The following is a 19972-nucleotide window of genomic DNA, read 5'->3' as shown; positions in this document are numbered from 1 at the left end:
CAAAAATGTATTTTTCATCACCGTGCTCTTTGTATGCGTCTTCTTTGGGAAGTAGTTCTCTTCGATTCTCGGCAAACGACGTAATGATGTTTAGACAAAATAAATAACTTAAAATAATTACCGTATTATGCTATAATTGCGAAACAATAATCTTTCTGAATGCGTTATGTTCTTTAAAAGCACATTGGTCTTTAAATTCTACACATTCCATTGCACAGCCTTTGTCCTCGTCAGGGTAATCCTGAGTGGCTGCAGCAGCTGTCGGTCAGCAGGCCCCGGTCTCTCATTGGCTGGCTCTCCTTTCCGTTAGACTGGAATGCGCTTTGCTCCAATTTGGCTTGGGGTGGTCTCCGTCTTCAGTCTGCTGTGTGGCTGTTGCAGTCGGTCACTGTTATTGATGTTTTTTTGCCTCGACATTTCCATGGAAACTGTCCTGGGTTAGGTCTGATCAGCAGCAAGCAGCAGTGCGTGAGAATGGAGATGGAGGAGAAAAACCCGGACCCCAAATACGGTAAGAACAGTTTGTTTTGCGGCTTTCTCTTCGATCTTTCTTTCTTTTTTCTTTAAACGGGGGAAGAAATGGAAACAATGACTGCAATGGATGGATGGGTGTGGACCTCATGAGTGTCATGCAGATCTGGAGCTATCCACATCTTCAGCAACCGGACTGTTTTTTTCCCCGATTTATCTTTAAACTCTGAGAAAACGCCCTTTAAGTTGCATTTAATTATTCAGTTTGCATTACACAGCGGGTGTAGAATGCGTACTCTAAACGAGTCGTTTATTTGTCATTAAATTACAGCCTGTATAACAAACTAAATATAGCTTTAAAAAAATAAATCGAACAAAAACTAAAGGTAGTTAATTATTGCTCTTTCGGTTAATTAGGGGTAATAAACAGAACTAGGTTGCCGAGTTTTTCCCTATTAGGCTTTATATGGAGGCGATTCTGTACTGCAGGAACACACAGAAACAGAGCACAGTGGAGAAGGAGAGCACATATGCTGTCTCCTGGGCTCCATAACCATTTGGTATTTTGTAGATTGACATATGGCTGCTTCATCCACAGATGCACACAGCCTTTTGCAAACACATACATTTCACAGATGTTCACAGCTTTTGTCTATTTATTACATTTTCGTACACTTAGTGTGGAAAAATCATCTTCTATGTCAGTCAAACGTATGACTCATTGCAGATTATTATGTGCCACACATGCATTTTTTCCACCACCACCAAGTTAGAAGCCCACAGCAGCCTGGCGTGGTCTGGGCAGGGTTGTTATTCATATGGACTGTTGAGTCATGAAGTTTTTGTAACCACTGTTATTCTTTCTTTAATACTCCATGTCTACATTATTACATGAAAGGTTGTTCTTAGAAGGCTAAAAACCAAACCACAATCCTCATGCATTGGGAAAACAGCCCTAATACTGCCTTACTATTGAGCTATTCCTTATTTCACAATGCAAATTGAAATGTTAAATCCACATCTTCTCCAGTCAACTCCCATAGTGGGCCATTTCCTTGTGGTTTTCCTGTTGCTATACAGTGATCTGTTTTCCTCAACTGCCCTCTCCCATGACTCAAGGGTCAAAGACCATAAGCCCTTTAAACTCAAGATAAAGGTTTATACGACACCAATGTACAATACACATTTCAGCTCCTTAAACATGAGTTTTTATTTGCAGTTTCAGTTTAAACTGTAAGCAGTCACTGGCTTCTTACTTACTTACTACTATTGCCACATTTCCTCCATGTCTACGAAGGTGTGCGTGCTTGCAGGCAGGCCACAACCCGCTCTGCCTCGCCTGTGTTCAGCCTTGTCTGTACTACCCACTCAACAGATTTAGGAAAGTGATTTTCAGTCAATATCAAGCTGGGAAATAAACACAAACACACACACACACACATACAGCTCTGTACACAGACAGAGAAGCCGCTGACGATATTCGTCATTTTTGATGATCATTGATTTAGTTGGTTTTGGAAAATCTGCTTTTTCTTGATGTGAAAAGTAGCGACTCTGAGGAGTAACAAGAGACAGTGATCAAAGCCAGTGGATGACAGATTTATGTATCTCCTTTAAAAAGACTTTAGTATGTTTCCTTGTTCCACTGACCTCATTAGTGGCTTCAGGAGGAGTATTTGAAGCCGTTACAGCTGCTTGGCACAGTACAGGAACAGTTTTACACAGAGTGGCTTCTGTCCTATATTGTAATGATGTTCAATGAATCTGCGTGCCTGGAATATAAAGATAAAAAATTCAGGGATAAGCGCTCTTGTGACGAGATATATTCAGAATGTCTCCTTGCGTGTGCAGTCTGTGAGTGTACATACAATCATGCACAACCACAGTAGCCACTATCCCATTAAGGTAGGCAGGGAAAGGTTCATCTGATAACCCCTTTGGGCCCATTAGCACATCATCAGTCATGACATCATCTCTCCCTTAAACACGCACACATACACGCACACAAACAAATACACGCAGAGTCACACACAGTACTATACAACTAAAGGCTGGATCATTGGCAGATGCTTTTAACCCGTTACTGACCTGAACCTGAGATCTGAAGGGCCTTATACATTTTCACAGCCTAGGTTCTGTGTAATGAAGTACCTGAGGACATCCGGTTACCAAAGTGAAAAAAAATATATGTATGTATTTTTAACCTTTTAAAAAATGTGTTTAAGGTGGCAGACTGACATCAGTGAACCTATATGGTATTAATTTTGCCAATTACATAAACGAACAAGACGACTTACACGATATTTGGCAGCCTGAACACAACAACAAGAAGAACAAATCTGCTCGCATGCTTTTCAGCACAATCAGAGATTGTTTTATGGACAAAACAGGCAAAGAGCCGCCTGTTCCTCCAGCTCTAATGGAGCTGTGTCTCACATTCACAGATGGCCCTACAAATGAAAGGCTGAAGGGAGAATCTCTTAATGTTTATCTTCAGAAGAGAGACAGAGGAAACTTAGTAGTGATGGCAGACTGTGTGGGGTAAAACTAAAAAGCAACAATAATAAATGCTGGAGAAGAAATATCTAAACACTCTGTTATTTATTTATTTATTGCAACTCTTCTTTTACAGTATTCTTGCCCAGAATAAATATTCTTACACCAATAGCTTTATAACAGTTTGGCAGTTTGAGCTCCGTTCCATTCAGGTGCTATGGCTTAGCGGCTCTGCTATCATTGGTAAATTTATGAATGAGAAACACACTGTAAAGTGTGTTGTAGACCCTAATAAAGGTTCAAAAGGTGCTACAAAATTATGTCTCCAGTGGCCCCTACTCATTTCGTTTGAAGAGAAAAAGCGAATCTACTACTACTGTTCTTAAAAAAAATCGATGTACATCAGTGCTAATACAGGTTAAAATGCTTGATTCATAAGAACAAGGCTGATTTTTGTGGTCATGTCTATTTGCAGAAGAGGCCAAGATACAATATTGTGCCCAAGGCTAAAGTCACCCTTCATTTGTTTATATTTTGCTAGAAAAATGAGAAATGGGTGTAGCAAATTATCAAAACATCTGCAAACATTCATAGGGATACAGTATGTAAGGCAAAAACAGAACTTGCACTATTCTCATGGGTTTGAAAGTTAATATTTGACATGATGGCCTTTATTCTTCAGCGCACTCTGAACTCTCTTATACCTGCATTCTTGTAATTACTTAAAATAGCTCAGGGGCAGATACATCTCTCGGGTTTTGTGTCAGGTCTTTGCTCGATTTTTGGCTAATTCTTAAAGACATGACCTTCAGATAGTGTGCATCTGCTGTAGATGCTTTTTAAGCCTGCCACTTTGTTTGTTTCTTTTCATCCTCTTTTTGTCAAGTTTCCTCTCATTTTTAAAAGACTGAGATATTTCAAGTCTCAAGTTAAGACTAAACTAAAAGTAAGTTAAACACAAAACAAAACAGCAAACATGTTTAAAGTGACCCAACACATGATCACATGGGAAGCTGTGCCAGAGTCTCAGAATGTGTAAATTCAATGCACTAAAACTCCATCCGGCCATCGTCTTTGAACTAAGAACCTCTTTGCTTTGGAACAACCACAAGTGTTCACACGTTGCACCACCGGTGGTTAGCAAAGTGCACTGGTTAGCTTTGAGAATTTCACAAAGGTTGATTCATTAACCTGTAACCCCAGGAACTCAACTAGTGGTGTAAGTTTTACCATTATTTTATTTTATTATTTTATTTTATTAGTGTATTTTACCAGTATATAGCTATTTATGAAGAAAAAAATGTAATCAAATGTACTGAGAATGTTTTAGGGTTTTTTTTTAAATTTCAGATAAACTTCCTGTGAAATTAATAGTTTAGCTAAGACTTTATGTTCTAACTGCACCATTCTGAGAGTGTTTAAAGAATGTTGTCACGTTTCAGTTCATAAAATGTTCCCACACTGTTACAATCTAACACTGAGTGTGTATTTGAGATGAAGCATTCTTTCATTATGTGATTCTGAAACTGTTTTCATAATGTTGCACTGAGAATGTTTTTCCACTGTAATCTGTCACATGCCAGCAGAGGTGGTCATGTGCCACCAGAGTGGGATGGCGTTATCTCTGATGTGCTTATCAGCTCATTGCTGTGTATATGTCAGACATGCGCAATGCATCAACATTTGCCATTGGATGACTGTGGTTATGATGGCTTTGTTCATTGTTCCGTTTGAAACCACTGAGACCCCATTCTGCACTCAGAATGAGGTAACAAGCTGATAAAACAAAACAGGATGCCGAGGAAACAGAAAGAGGGCAAGTCGGCTAAAATTTTAAGAACAAACGACACAGTAGCTCAGGGGTGAGAAATTTTTTTTTACAGGTGGCGGTGCAGCTGCAGCACATGCAGGCACACTCTGTAAAACACAGCTTATCTTGTTGATTCAGTGAACTGAGCTGAAGTCTGAAATAACCATTATGTGTTGGGGTTAAAGACTGTTTTGATGTGAGAACAAGCACCCGCAACTGAAGCAAACACTCTCTGCAGCAAGATGTATAAAACTGGCACATTTTAGTTTTTAGTTCATGTTTTTGGCAGCTTTGGCAGTTATCAGGTGCCACAAGTCTCTGTTTATTTCGATATCCTGTCTCAATTTTTCCATCAATACTTCTTTGCTTCAACTGGGCTGACGCAGCTTTTGCAAGGAGGAAACCCACAGAGTAAAAGAGGGAATTGGAGGTGAAGGCAGAGCTTTGAAATCTAAAATAAGGAAGTGAAGAGTAAGAAGCTAGAGGACACGCAAGCACTGTTATACAGGAAGGACCTTTAAAGAAACAACAACAGAACACAGAACACTGAGACGTATCTGTAAAACCATCCGTGACACAAACTGAGAGCAAAACAGCACCGGAATGACAAAATATGATGGAAAAGGTAATTCGCCAGCCTGCATTTCTTACATAACTGTGACTGAACGTCTTTTTGATAGACTTGTGAGATAGTTGAGTAATGGCTCACAGTCCTCTAATTGTGATGGCTAATGTGCTGCTTCACTGCTAATAAGCATAGTTTGTCTCAGACAACGTGACGCTTTTTGGTCGTTCCTCCATTGCGTGAGGAGAGCATGTGTGTTTAAGTTCTATATGTGTGCGTGTGTGCAAGGGAGAGTGTATTGTTTCCTCGGTAAGTGTAATGCAGTTAGAAGAAACAGCTGGGGTTGGCTCTAGTGCTCGGCCCATTGTTTGTGCTATAGATCCTTTAATAAAAGTATCTGTTTTTAAAAAAATGTTAAAAGCTGCTCAACTATAGATTTTAGGAGAAAGTAGTAGGCCAGGTTGATGCTGACAGTAATAGGTCATGTGTGACACATCACAGAGTCTGACATCAGTTCATATTTTAACAGGATGTAGCTTGTGTTTATTAGTGAGAAGTCTTTTCTCACTGATTCTCAAAAACGTTGGCTTGCACTTTTGGCTTCGTTTCACTGTAACCAACGTGGGTTTGGTTTATGCTTCTCTCCCCTGTTGAGTATGAGGTGTTTCCATGGCGGCTGGCGATGTCCACAGGGGGCTCCCATTGTCACCAGGGAGCCATTTTGTGGGTTGCTAGGCATGACGGTCAGGCAGAAGAATCCTTTTGTTCTGTAGAAGTCACTACATGAAGTCACTCTAATGAAATACTCCCTTGTACACATATATACATTCCAGATAAAAGCTTTTTCTGCAACACTTTGGCCTGCAGCCTACCTGTAAATGTGTAGTAAATGTAGTGATTATTATTTCGTAGCTAGTTTCACTTTGGTTTAAACACAGAGGCAGTGACAGCTATATTTTGAATGCCTAATTTTTTCTTATTATCCAAATTTCATTTATTTATTTCACTTATTTATTTTCGTGTAAAAATGTACCAAAAGCTGCGTATGTAAAGCAGCTTACGTCTTTCTCTTTTTCTCTCTTTTGTTTTTGGTTCTTTCTTTTCTTCTTCTTTTGCATTTCCACAGTAGACACCACAGATACAGACAGGAAATATGGTGAGAGACAAAGAGGGAGGATGTGCAACATGACTCCATTAAAAGGGCGGGCCTGTCATAAAGTGTTTTTACCACAAGCCCAAAAAAGTGTTGAGCAGCTTTACTGAACACTTAGACAGACGTCTTACATAAAAGAGGAAACTTTTTTCATTACAATTATGACATATGCTATGTCAGTCATAGATAGTGCTATATTTAAAATAAAAAAAAAGGCCCTTTCCTGATTTTTTGCATATTTGATGCCAAAGCTGTCAGAGCAATCAGGTTGCTTATTTTCCAGTCAGCAGTCCAAGACCCATATAATCAATCTGGTATTATTTTAAACATTAAATGCAGCAGATACAAATTACTGAGAAACAACACTGTGCAACATTTTTGCTTCACCAGGAGTTTTTAATTCTATGCTTTCAGCAAAAATGAAATATGAAGACAAGACACAGCAATGAAGGTTAAAAGGGGTCAATTGTTAAATGTGAAAAATAATGACCTGTGACTCAAGCTGGCTGTTGAAGGTTAGGATGGAGTGATGCAGAAGAAGGAGGCATTAAACTAGGAGGAGCTGTTAAACTAATAAGCCAAGAAAGGAGGATAAATCTTGACACATTATGCTTGTTCCCAGCTGCCTATGTTATGCACTTTATTAGAGTAGCTTTGCATGATTCATTGCTTCAAATAATGTTTATTTATAATTTTTTTATCTTATTCTTGAGGCATACCCTTTGTTTTTCCTTTCGAAGAAACAAGCTCCCTTACCTATTAATAAAGTAGTAGTAATGCAGTATGTACTATTTTACAGAAAAAAAGGGGAAATTATATTAGGTCCCCTTTAAAAATCACATTGACAGAACTAAACACATCTAAGAGGGCCAAAGATTTTCTGCCGCCAAACATTATGGCATAGAAATCTGAGTGAAACTCCTGGGTAGCTGAAGAGGCCGATGAATGATGGGATGCAGATGTGCAAGTTGTTGAGGTGCCTCACCCACATGGGCGAGGCAAACTCACAAACACAGAGACGTACACAGGGGACAAGAAACACAGGGAATGGGAAGCAAATGGAAAGACGGGAGTCTTGGTGAAGACCATGAAATATTTATGAAAAATCATTATGGACTCTCAAAATAGCTGTAAATTATATATTATTTTTCTGTAATACAAAAATGTATCTTATATACTTTATTCACAATCCAAAAGCAAAGCCCAACAATGTAATTGTATACCTGTGTTGTTAACTTTTAATACATGTTTGGTGTAGTTGTTCTGCCCCTTATCAAAATAAATTCCAAGAAAATTTAAATTAAAAAATAACCATGCCCTTAAAAGTTGTTAAAATTGTATGATTAATATAGATAGTGTATCCCATAAACGTAATGTTGTACAAGTACACTGTTATACTGTGAATTTATATTCAGCTGTATCTCCCAGATCTTTCGACATGTGTCTGTCTCAGATAGCTGACCGGTCAGTGTCAGAGCCGACCTGACTGTTGTCCATTCATCCATCGGGTCACCAGTCCAGTGCAGGGATAACACAGAAAGACAAACAGCCATTCACACTCACATTTACACCTACACCAACTTTAGAATCACCAGTTAACCGAACCACAAACATGTGATTTGGACTGTGGGAGAAAGCCAAGGTACCCCGAGAAAATCAGTTCAAACACAGGGAGAACATGAACTCCACACAGAAAAGCCCCAGGCCACCAGCTTTGAAAGCAAGATCTTTTTTTTTTTTGCTGTGAGGGAACAGGGTTAACCACTGCCCCACTGTGCTCCACTTCTTTCAGCAGATGTGGTTTACATTTTGAAAGACGACCATTAATCGAAGAATATCTCTGAAATGAGAACAAATTAAGGAAACCTCGGGTTTCATTTCCCCAGGTTTAATTTTGGGATCAATTCACCGCAGTCTTTGTCAAGTATCAAGAGACTGAAAGCCATTGTTTAAAGTCTAATTTCTAATAACAGGCACTACTAAACCTGTTGTTCTGTTTTCGTCCACAGGGGAGTCCAGAAAGTTTGATCCAAACTTCAAAGGGCCGATCCACAACAGGTGAGACGTCTGCTTTGATTACTGGTGATCCTTTGCTGTCGGCTGTATATAGCAGACTTTAATGGCAACATGTTGCACCTGCTTTCCCTTCCTCTTTTCTTTCCTCAGGGGCTGCACAGATATCCTCTGCTGTATACTCTTCATCTTAGCCTTGCTGGGGTACTTTGCTGTGGGTATCATTGGTAAGACTGATCTCTCATCACTATAGTGTGTTCTGAGCATTATTTATATTTAGGTTGTTGTGTTTTTTTACCATACAAAATTTGTGCATGGGTGGTGTCTAATATTATTAATCAGAAGTGGGAAGTGAGGCACTACCTTGGGTGGAGTGAGATGAACTTTATTAACATGTAGTCCAAGTCGTGTGAAAATTCCTGTTTTTACAGTAGCCAGTCTACATAAGCCAAGTTATAAATAAAATAGTTTCTGACTGGTTGTAATTCTACTGCCTCAAAGAAGGAAGTAAAACATCCTGTTCAACATCTCTGTGCAGCTCTCCTCCATTGTGAGGTTTGATGAGACAGAAAGCTACTTATGAGCTCGAAGCCAGAATAAACAAGTGAGAGTGATTTTTCCAAAGGTTTTCTCATCATTAGGCACCACAGAGGTAACACTACCAATAACAGCTCCCAGCTACTTGCATTTTGGAAACACTTGTGAAAATTCAACCATTGGCAAAGTTATTTAGGTCAAAACACCTGCCTGTTTATTGTGCATCATGCACACTGATTACTGCACGTACTACAACATCTGTTTACAAAGTAATTATTTGCATTATCTGCGACTTGAAGTCTTGCACATCGGCTACATTCCCTCCACCCAACCACAAGCCCCCACTACAACCAGTACCTTTGAAAAGCAACATAAGTGGCCATCGGTTTTCAAGCAAAACATACAATGTACATTTACTGTTAAATTATAACACATATTCCCAACCTCACAGGACTTATCTAGCAATTTATTAGTGACTTTATAAATAGATTGCAGCTTAGAAAAACCAGGAAATGTCTCAGACACCACCCAGTGGAAGGAAATATAGCTGAAGCCAAAGTTAGATGAAATAGATAAGCGTTACGCAACATGTTTTATTTTTATGTTATGACTTACACTGAGGATCACGCCAGTCTGTCCCACACTCTGTGTATGCTGTCAAGGCTGGAAGGTGTTTACACATTAAAGTCACAATACTGTGTGGGTCTACTTTCTCAGTCTTTCTTTTTAACTCCTTCATGAGGCTGTTGTCTAATTTAAGACCAGGAGCTTTTTTAAACTCAGACTTTAATTCAGAAATGTTCATATATCTGAATTTCTAAATGTATTAGAAGATGTTTATTTTATTTAAGCATTAAATAAAAGGAGCGTGCTCATGAGGAATTTAAGATGGTATTTTATTTCTTTACTTCCTGATGTTCTCTTTGCAGCCTGGTCTCAGGGGGACCCCAGGAAAGTCATTTATCCCACAGACAGCAGAGGTCAGTTCTGTGGACAAGCTGGGACACCTCTGGAGTAAGTTACAGTGTAAAAGAGCATTTGTGTTCTTGGAAACCTTCTATAATTGGATGATCTTAAGTATGATAATACTATAATAACAACAATAAAAATAATTGCTTTAATCTCATACTCTTTATTTAGTGCATTTATTTACATTTATTTATGATGAATGCAGGTGGTCACAACAGTTTAAGAAATGTTCAGAGTTACTTGTGTGGCCACTTTGATCAACACAGGCCACTGTAGCAGTCAGCAAATGCAGTTATTTTACAAGTGATATGGCCTGTTTTACTAACAGCACACCAAAGGATTTGTTTGGAGGAAATACTGGTACTTTAATTGTATGTTACTCAGCCTGAACCATGAAATAATTACAAGAAATCAAATCAAATTTTCTATTCTAATTCTAACTGGAGAGTTTATTGAATCTTCTGAAGTGTTGAGCGGGCGGGCAGCCCGGGTTCGAGTCCAACCCGCATGTCTTCCCCTCTCTCTCTGCCCCTGCTTTCCTGTCCTCTCTTCACTGTGTCTATCAAATAAAAGTTGAAAAAGGCCAGAAAAAAAACATTATTCTTAGCAACATTGTGATGAGGTTTTTCCTCTGGTACAGAGGAAAAAATTAGGCATTCTTTTGTAGATACACTAATCGATAGCGAAATCCAACAGGTGACCAGGAAACAAAACCAAACCACAAAAGATGGTGATCACAGTTGCAGAAGAAACAAAGTTCCCTAAAAGACAATGGATAAAATAGGACTTCAAATCAAGACTTCAGAAACCATAGAGTTAGATTACAATGACTGCATCCTTATCGTCTATGAAGACCTAATAACATTGTCATTTCACTGTGACACAACAGGAAGAAACCACTTCTGTTCTACTTCAACATCCTGAAATGTGCCAGCCCTCTTGTGCTGCTGGAGTTTCAGTGTCCCACCACACAGGTCAGAAGCATTACTCACTTTATTTTAAGTTGTTCTCAGTCTACTCTAAAGTGTTGAAGTTACGCGGTTAAATGTTAATGTATTTGTTGTTACATGTGTGCAGTTATGCGTGGAAAGCTGTCCTAATAGGCATCTTACATTGATAAAAGCCAAGGTAGGAAATAAAGATGACCAGGAATACTACAAAAAATACTGCAAGGAAGGCGTGGACTTCACTGGACTGGTAAGCACTGAAAAATTAGATTATTCATATTGTACACGTTTCAAGGGGTTCTGCTAAATGTGAAGTAAATTGACTGTTTTCTATCAGAGTCCGCCAGAGATCCTTAAAGATGGCTTGTGCCCAGCTATGCTGATGCCCAGTAAAGCCTGTAAGTGAGATTCTCTGTGTTAAACTGTTTTGAAGGACTTTTGTTTCTGCAGGAAAGTGAAACTAATAAAAACCCCTCCCTCCACAGTCACACGCCGGTGCCTTCCTGCTTTGGCAACATTAAAAGGTGGTGTTGTGGTGGTGGGCAACGAGACGACTTTCGATGACGGAAATAGTGGCACTGTCAATGCCAGTGATGTGCTGGAGGCATCAAAGTGAGTGTTTTTCATTGTATAGCAACATGTATGCGCAGCATGTTGCTATTTTATGTTGTCCTAAACCCATAAAACATAAACAACAAAGTGTGTGAAATGAGTTTGACCAAGTGAAACTTTTTCTTCATATTTGTTCTTCTCTGTTCATTAAATTTAATGTTTGATTAGCTATCAGAAAATACTTGGTAGCTAGTTTGATGATTAATTTATTAATTCAATATCAGCCTTAAGCTGTAAGCGTAAGACTCTTTCAGCCCTGTCCAACTGCTGTTTAGTGAATGATTGCTTGTTTTCAATGACCTTGGCACTTATCATGCTAGACATGAGGCATATCAGCTTATCAGTTTCCCTTTACATCTCACTGCAGTGACTCTGGCTGTGTGCTTCAGTTCTGCTCTATTTGTGTTTACCTCAGAAGGTCCTTGTGTTACTGTTTTCCTTCCTGCTCTCACTGCAGAGAGGTTTTCACTGCTCCCTGTATGTTATTCATGAAGATGATGAGTAATACTTCCTGTTGTTTTCTTGCAGCAGACAGCTTCCTAGAGCTGGATAGCTTCATGCTCCAATACTAAATTGTATGTCGCATATTATGTCAGATATGTTTTCATATAAATTTCATATAAATTTATAACTTAATTATTTTGTCTGGTGACAGCTATGCTTGTTTTCTTAATCTTAGTCTATTAGTTCCTCGGTATAGATGTCCAAAGCTAACAAAAGGTTATTGGACAGCTAATGTTAAATGTTAAATATTCAGAGGTTAAAACTGTAGCACTAACATCACTGGAACACTGGAAGTGGTGTAAAATCCAAAATCCAGATCATAAATGACCTAGCATGAGATCATAGGGTAGTGATTCATCAGCATAGCAAACAGTACAGACAATAGTTAGGAGAAAGGTCCAAAACTACTGAGTCCGTGCACAAAAGCAACACAAGGAATTCCCTTGAACAAAATAAAGCAAAGTCCTGTGAAATATAACAAGAAATAACTGTACAAAACCCCAAAACATCATTGTAGCCTTCTGATGAAGGTCAGTCAACCTTTGGAGGAAGCCTTGTGTCTCTTAAACCTTTTTAACTTATGGGTAGTCACTCTGAAGTCATATCATGTCAGGGCAACACTACTAAATGAAGTTAGTGTTTAGCCGTGTGTAGCAGGCGAAACAGTCCTCTTCATTGTTTTAGTAAGATTTTACAGATAGCTGCAGAATGGTGGTAAACTGAAAAGACAAAATGTTTCTGAAAATGTGTTAAAATAGCAGAGAGCTTATGATATATTTCAGTAATTGATCGGTTCATGTGGACATGTGCAGAGGAGACAGTGGATTCATTGGGCAAAGGATGACAAATATAGAGCTGCTAGGCTGAAGGAAAAGAGGAAGAGGCCTCAAACAAGGTTAATGGAGGTAATGAAGGATGATATGAAGAGGGTTAGTGTGACAGAAGAGATAGGGGGCAGATCCACTGTGGTGACCTGTAAAGGGAGCAGCTGAAAGAAAAAGCAGAAGAAGAAGAAGATCGGTTTGTTTACATGACCATTTTTGACTTTTTGAGTAACCTTTTCTTATATTTTGTGACTTTTAGGGCTCTATATAACATGGGGTTATTTTTAAGCATCCGTTCTCTAATAAACATAATATTTCTAATATGACAGTTAAATGTTTTTGTTACAGGAAGTCAAATATAGCTGTGGAAGCTCGTCAGGTCGCCATGAGAATCTTTGAGGACTACACTCATTCTTGGCATTGGATATTACTGTAAGTCTCCCTACTCTCTGCTATCACAGTAATAGACTAAATGTTCAATCACAGAACTACATAACTTATAAATTAGGATATAAAACCAGAATATATAGACAGAACACCTTCATCACCAAGTCATTAACCATAATATGTGTCCAGCGGTCTGGTGATAGCCATGGTCGTCAGCTTGATTTTCATCGTCCTGCTGCGATTCTTGGCTGGCATCATGGTCTGGATCATGATTATTTTGGTTATCCTAGTCATTGGTTATGGTAAGTCCTTAGCTTCTGACAAAGTTAAAGATTGTTCTGACTGAAAAAAAAGGTCAGCCAATTAACTTGTCCATTTTTAGGCATTTTCCACTGTTACATGGAGTTTGCCAGCTTGAAGGGTGAGCCTGGTGCTGATGTCACCATCCGTGACCTGGGCCTGCAGACGGACTTCTCTGTCTACCTGCAGATCAGGCAGACCTGGCTGGCTTTCAGTAAGCACAGACGCACTTTCATTCTTTAGCATGTCTGTGGATGAAGAGTTGACAAATCCCATTAATCTGTTGTGTTCTGTTCGCAGTGATTATCCTGGCTATTGTAGAGTTCATTATCATCCTGCTACTCATCTTCCTCAGGAAGAGAATAATGATTGCCATTGCCCTCATCAAAGAGGCCAGCAGGTCAGTGTGAAATGTGATTTACACCAGGATCTCCCTGGTCTGTTCTCCTGGTTAAAATTAAAAAGTAACCAGATGTGCTCACATATTTAAAAAGTTAGCAGTAGATCAGATGAGAATTATCCCTCGCTGTTTTGATCTTATGGTATGCAGCTTTAATGTTGCACATCTCATCTCTAGCCTGGCATGACTAGAAATCAGATGGAGTTTTATTAATTTAATTGCCAGCTGTTATGTTAGAGTACGCCTGTCTAGTGTTAAACAGCTGAGATAAAACAGACAAAATTAACCACCAGTGGGTAAAAGTAGCAGAGTACGTCACTTCTTAAGAATCAGATATTTCCTGTATGACACCCGAAGACCAAATGTAGCTCAGTGGACTATTGCACATGCATTCATAAGATGTGCATGAAGTATTTCTGTCCCAGCAAGTGTTAGGCAATAATATGTTAATGCTGTAATCATTGCTGGTGCTAAAAGATTAATTGCATTTGTTTCCTTAGCAATAAAACATCATTGTAAATCAGCTTTACCTCTCCTGCTATACAGTATTGCACTCTTAGAACAAATGTATTAAAAAAAATGTGTTGGACACATTTAACAAATTTTGTGTGAATTTTGACATGACGTTTTTATTAAAAAAATGTATACCATTTTCTTTGTCAGAGCTGTTGGCCACGTTATGTCATCGCTGTTCTACCCACTGCTGACCTTTGCCCTTCTGGCTGTGGTGATCGCTTACTGGGCCATTACTGCAGTGTATCCTTTCAGTTGTCTATGATAATCAAAGATAATCCGAACCTAATTGTCTCCTTTCATCACGGTAGCAGGTATAGCATGACTTTTAAGCAAGGATGTACTTTGCATTCTTCTCCTTGACATGTCTGAACAGCTTCTTATCCACCTCTAATGAGCAGGTGTACAAAGTTTTCAACACCTCTGACTGCCCATTCTCACGAGAGACCTGTGACCCCAAGGTATGCTTCTAAATGTCACTGTTCTGTTAAAGTAGCCTGCTAAAGATATTGTAGGTGGCAAGGTGGCAAAGTTTTTGGTTGTAAAGAAGCACCTGTTTACCTGCACAGCAGCATAGATCACAGAATGAAAGATGTCTTACAATATGCCCCTTCTCTCTCTTTCTCTTGTTCAAAGACATTCAACTCCTCCAATGCATCACTTGTGTGTTCAGATGCAGAGTGCCTGTTTGCTTTTTATGGTGGTGAGACTCTCTACCATAAATACCTCATCCTCTTTCAGTTCTACAACGTCTTCCTTTTCTTTTGGTGTGCAAACTTTGTGACGGCCTTGGGACAAGTCACTCTGTCGGGTGCATTTGCATCATATTACTGGGCCTTCAAGAAGCCTGAGGATATCCCTGCCTACCCCATCTTCTCCTCTCTTGGAAGGGCCCTAAGGTTAGAAAATACATTTTTAATAATAACAGTTTTTTTATTTGTAGAATTGTTTTAGCGCAGCTTGAAAGGCTTACATGGTAAGATATCTACAACGCTGACAGGAAGTTTTCTCCAAAATGTTTAAACTTTTGTTACCCTAAGATAGAATGACTGATGCTCACGACTGGCCTCTGTTTCCTTGTGCTGATTAGATACCACACAGGCTCTCTGGCTTTTGGCTCTCTCATCCTGTCTTTAGTCCAAGTTATCAGGGTCCTTCTGGAGTATCTGGATCACAAGTTAAAAGGTGAGCTATAACATGTTGCATTTGCCTTTTGGTCTCTGTTTATTGTCTTATAATTAAACTCTGTGTTTATATGCATTTACGTTGTTGATACAGACTGTTAAATATGCATGCAAACTGCAAGTTTTGCATGTAAAGTACTTGATTCTTATGTTATCATAAACTGTTCCTGCTTCTAAGGTGCTCAAAACAAATTTGCTAAGTTTCTGCTAAGCTGCTTGAAGTGCTGCTTCTGGTGTCTGGAGAAATGTATCAAGTTCCTGAACAGAAATGCGTACATCATGGTGAGTTCCTGTAACTGGACACAGCGGCCTGACAGACCGTCTCAACCGTTAAAGCGCTTCACGATCGTCTTTTTAAATTTTTTTCCTCTAGATTGCAATCTATGGAAAAAACTTCTGCACCGCAGCTCGAGATGCCTTTTTCCTTCTCATGAGAAACATTATTCGGTGAGATTTCATTCATATTCATATTTTATTCACTATTTGCTATTCTTAGCGTGTTTTAATTCAACACTCTCTCATATTCTGCACAGGGTGGCTGTTTTAGATAAAGTGACCGACTTCCTGCTGTTCCTTGGGAAGCTCCTTATTGTTGGCATTGTTGGTAAGAGAGTTTTTTTTTTAATTTTATTTTTAGATCCAACTGCAGAGAGAAAAATCTGCCTTTCTAGTGTAGATCTACTAATTCACCTTTTTCCTGCATAGGGATTTTCTCTTTCTTCTTCTTCTCCGGAAGAATCAAAGCTGTAGAGCAGGCTGCTCCATCTCTCAACTACTATTGGGTCCCAATACTGGTAGGCACAATTATATTAATAAGGTTTGGTGTTAGTCTTCAGTTTGTCTGTGGCCATTTAATGACATGTGTGACTTTCTCCTGTTAGACAGTGGTAGTGGGATCCTACCTCATCGCCCATGGTTTCTTCAGTGTGTATGCTATGTGTGTGGACACACTTTTCCTCTGCTTCTGTGAGTAATTTTTGCCAAATATCCACATTTCCTCTCTTCCTTTTTTACAAACAGCTGTCTAAATGTGAGCTGCTGGTTTCGTCTTCTTCCGGACAGTTTTCTGACCTTTCTTCTCTTTGTCTCATTTTTCCTATTAATTTCACTTTACTTTAAACCTTAAACATTCCTTTCTTTCATCTTTTCATTTTCCCTTAATTTTCCATTAACCCATTCAAAAACACAACATACCCATGCACTTATAAGGTGAGGACTTGGAAAGAAATGACGGCTCTTCTGAAAGGCCTTACTTCATGTCCCCTGAGCTGCATGATATCCTCTCCAAATCAAAGCCGGTGGAGGAAGATCGCAATGGTGTTGAGCAGGCGGATGCTGCGAAACAAGTGGACGAAGTTAAAGTGGAGGAGGAAACACCTCTTCAGCAGCAGGATGGAGAAATACAGCTGAAAGAACAGACAAAGCTGAAGGGGGAAAATGAGGAGGAGCAGGCTTTGCAGTCAAAGATAGATGCTGACGAGTCAAAAGAGGAGAAGACGGAGGAACAAAAGATCAGTCTGGAAGATGAGACTGAAAGGAAAGAAGAACCAGAAGTGAAAGAGATGTCAGAAAAGCAGGAGTTGAAAACGGAGGAAAAGGTGGAGGAGGTGTCCGCTGCACCTGTGGAGGCAGAGAAAGAGGAGACTGGTGAAAAGAATGAGAAAAAAGAGGAGACTAAGGAAGAAAAACCTTCATCTGGACCACAGGAGTAGATGTTGCAAAGCACCTGAGGCTCAGAAAATCTCTTAGAGCATAAAGAATGAAAGATGTGCAACTATACCTTTGTGATATGGACCTGTTAAATGTATGCCATACAACAAGCTAAAGTTTCAGATTGCTTTGCTATGTGAGTATAGGAGGGATGTCCACCTGGAGAGGGTTGAAGGTTTAAAGCAGGTCAAAAGCCCAGTGCATCTCTGTAGCTTGAAAAAAAACAAAACGCTCTCTTGTGTTGGTTTTAGAACAGTGTTGGTTTTTATATCGTGAAGATCTGTTGAACATCGTGAGTGCTGAACCTGTGCCTGATTACTGTCACTAATATTTGTTGTCTTAATGCTGTTAACAAATGCACTACAGATACACTTAAGTACCGTGTTTACAGTCAGAACAAACACATCTCAATCAAATCTCTTTCACTGTTTACAATAATACCAGCTGACGCCAAAATGTTAACAGACATATTTGATATACTGTATGAATATTGGATTTTTTCCCCTATGGAACTTGTACATATACAGTAGTGTACATCTGTTATGTATTTTTTGGCTTCAGTCAAGTGGAGATCCTTGCAGAGAGGGGGTTCCATATATTGTCTTTCCACCTACTTGCCTTGGTATTTTGGACTGACGTAAGTGCTGTGATTGTGTCGCCATGATGAAGCCATCGTGACCTCTCGGACTCTACGAACCCCCCAGTTTGTTTACTGATGCCTCCTGCCTTGCTCTGTCCCTCCTCTTAAATCTCTCTCTCTCTCTCTCTTTAAGCACTGCATGGTACTGACATGACCTTCTGAATGCTAACTAACATCTTAAGTCTCTGGATGCTTTTGTACCTTTTTCTTGTCACTTTGTGAAAAATCTAAGTCGTTTTTCCACTAAATTTTCTGATGACATTCCGTCATCACTGCGTGTCAATCTTGATTAAAGGTGATTGTATTTTAATCGTAGTAGTTCAGAATTTCAAGTTTGGTTGGTGTTTTGAAGCAGGTGAGTTTTCATGTGAAATAAATCCCTGGCAGTGATTTAAAGCACCTTTAAAGCACACAACAACAAATTTTACATGCCAAAATCAGCTTGTATAAATTTCTCTTCTTCTTCCTTCTTAAAATAATTATCACTTGAATAAATCTACAGTTGGGCTTTAGATACTTAAATCAGAATATCTCTCTCTTTGTTATTAAGAGCATTTTCTTCACAATTGTTTCCCATTTATAGCTTGTGAGCCCTTAAAAGAAGTGGCATCGTGTATACATTGTGACCCTTAATCACATGCTATTGAATTTTGTGTGGAAGTTACTTGTGAACAGTTTGAACTAAGAGATACATGATGAGGTACATGAAGAAAGGAATGAGAAAAGTCATTAAAATAAACGATACATTGTAACCTAAATGTGCCTTTTTCCCCTTTTTTTCCTTTTAGTCATGTCATTCAGGGTTTTTTAGGAGTATTTAAAGGATTCCCCCCCCACCTAATTAGATAATACTCAAAGCAATTTACTTAAGTACACCTTAGGGGGCTGTAAGATAAAACTGGCGGCAGATAGACGATGCATAAATAAAAGAAAGATAGATTACAGATCTGTGTTGGTGTGTGTGAGAAAATTGTTCTTCAACTCTCTCTTGTCCATGTTGCAGTGGAGGACCTGGAGCGCAATGATGGATCACAGGAGAGGCCGTATTTCATGTCACAGGACCTGCTCACACTCCTCAAGAAGTCTAATGAAGATTACAAATCAATGGACTAAGCCTCAGTTTGTATTCATGGGTGTATTTTTCTGTGTGTGTGTGTGTGTGTGTGTGTGTCTCAAGTTAAAAGAACAAAAGGAGGAATTACAGTGCCATTTCATTTGTACATAAACAGTGTATTTGTATCTAACTGTCAAATCGGATTCATTTATATTGTTTTTATGATATTACTCTTTGTTTTGTATTTTGTGACAAACTCTTAATTATCTCTCTTTACCTGCATGCACAGGTCGAGATTTATTACAGAAGGAATATGTGAGCTGGAGTTACAGATGATAAGCCCTGTTGCCTTAAGAGCTATTGCTTTCTGTTTCATTGTATATTTGGATTTTATGTCTATATGGAAGTTTTAGTAGGTCCAGTTTAAGGCAGATTGAATAAAGCTGTGCTTTATTAGTTTAACTAAGCATATTGCACTGTTTAAAAATTAACTCACCAAAGCAAAATTCCTTAACTGCAAGTGATTAAATCTTAGTATGATAACCAAAGCCTTAAGAGATTACAAATGACCCAAGTGGTTTAACCTGGATATAGACTCAATATTTTAATAGCTTTGTCTTTATTCTTTTTTGTGTCATACATGCCACTGAAAATGAAACATGTTCATACTGTGTGAATTTTGACTTTGTAAAATGTTTACATTGTCTTTTCTTTTGTATTCAACTAATAAATGTTGGTTTTGACATCCTCCTTTTTTGTTTTTAGTGTTTTGTTGGTTTCTTTAAGCTTTTCTTTATCATTGGATTATCATTATGACTGATTTACTCAGTCCAGCTGTCCATTACTATATGGTGCTGCTTGATAATGTTGGCAAATAACAGTA

At 38.9% G+C, this 19972-nt stretch overlaps 1 protein-coding gene across 4 annotated transcripts; it reads left to right on the top strand.

The window, feature by feature from the left end:
* Positions 1-331: 331 nt before the first annotated feature.
* On the top strand, positions 332-19839 carry slc44a2 (solute carrier family 44 member 2). Of its 4 annotated transcripts, none has more exons than XM_040004524.1 (22): positions 332-511; positions 8505-8553; positions 8662-8735; positions 9975-10059; positions 10904-10988; positions 11092-11211; positions 11299-11359; positions 11447-11573; positions 13250-13333; positions 13478-13590; positions 13671-13802; positions 13889-13988; positions 14652-14744; positions 14878-14962; positions 15138-15400; positions 15592-15686; positions 15864-15967; positions 16059-16132; positions 16219-16289; positions 16391-16479; positions 16567-16651; positions 16895-17619. In XM_040004524.1, exons 1-22 carry the CDS (start codon positions 475-477, stop codon positions 17395-17397), a joined length of 2529 nt encoding a protein of 842 aa, XP_039860458.1. In that variant the 5' UTR covers positions 332-474; the 3' UTR covers positions 17398-17619. The 4 variants fall into 4 exon arrangements, with proteins under 4 accessions (XP_039860458.1, XP_039860461.1, XP_039860460.1 ...); XM_040004527.1 differs by lacking the exon at positions 16895-17619 and adding an exon at positions 19039-19839 and having other exon boundaries at positions 334-511; XM_040004525.1 differs by lacking the exon at positions 332-511 and adding an exon at positions 4428-5402.
* The last annotated feature ends 133 nt before the right edge of the window (positions 19840-19972 follow it).

The sequence above is a fragment of the Simochromis diagramma genome, unplaced genomic scaffold (assembly GCF_900408965.1).
Source record: "Simochromis diagramma unplaced genomic scaffold, fSimDia1.1 OVJJ01000487.1, whole genome shotgun sequence".
Taxonomy (NCBI): Eukaryota; Metazoa; Chordata; class Actinopteri; order Cichliformes; family Cichlidae; genus Simochromis; species Simochromis diagramma.
Note: the sequence above shows the minus strand (reverse complement) of the source record. Positions and strands in the feature narration are given on the sequence as shown.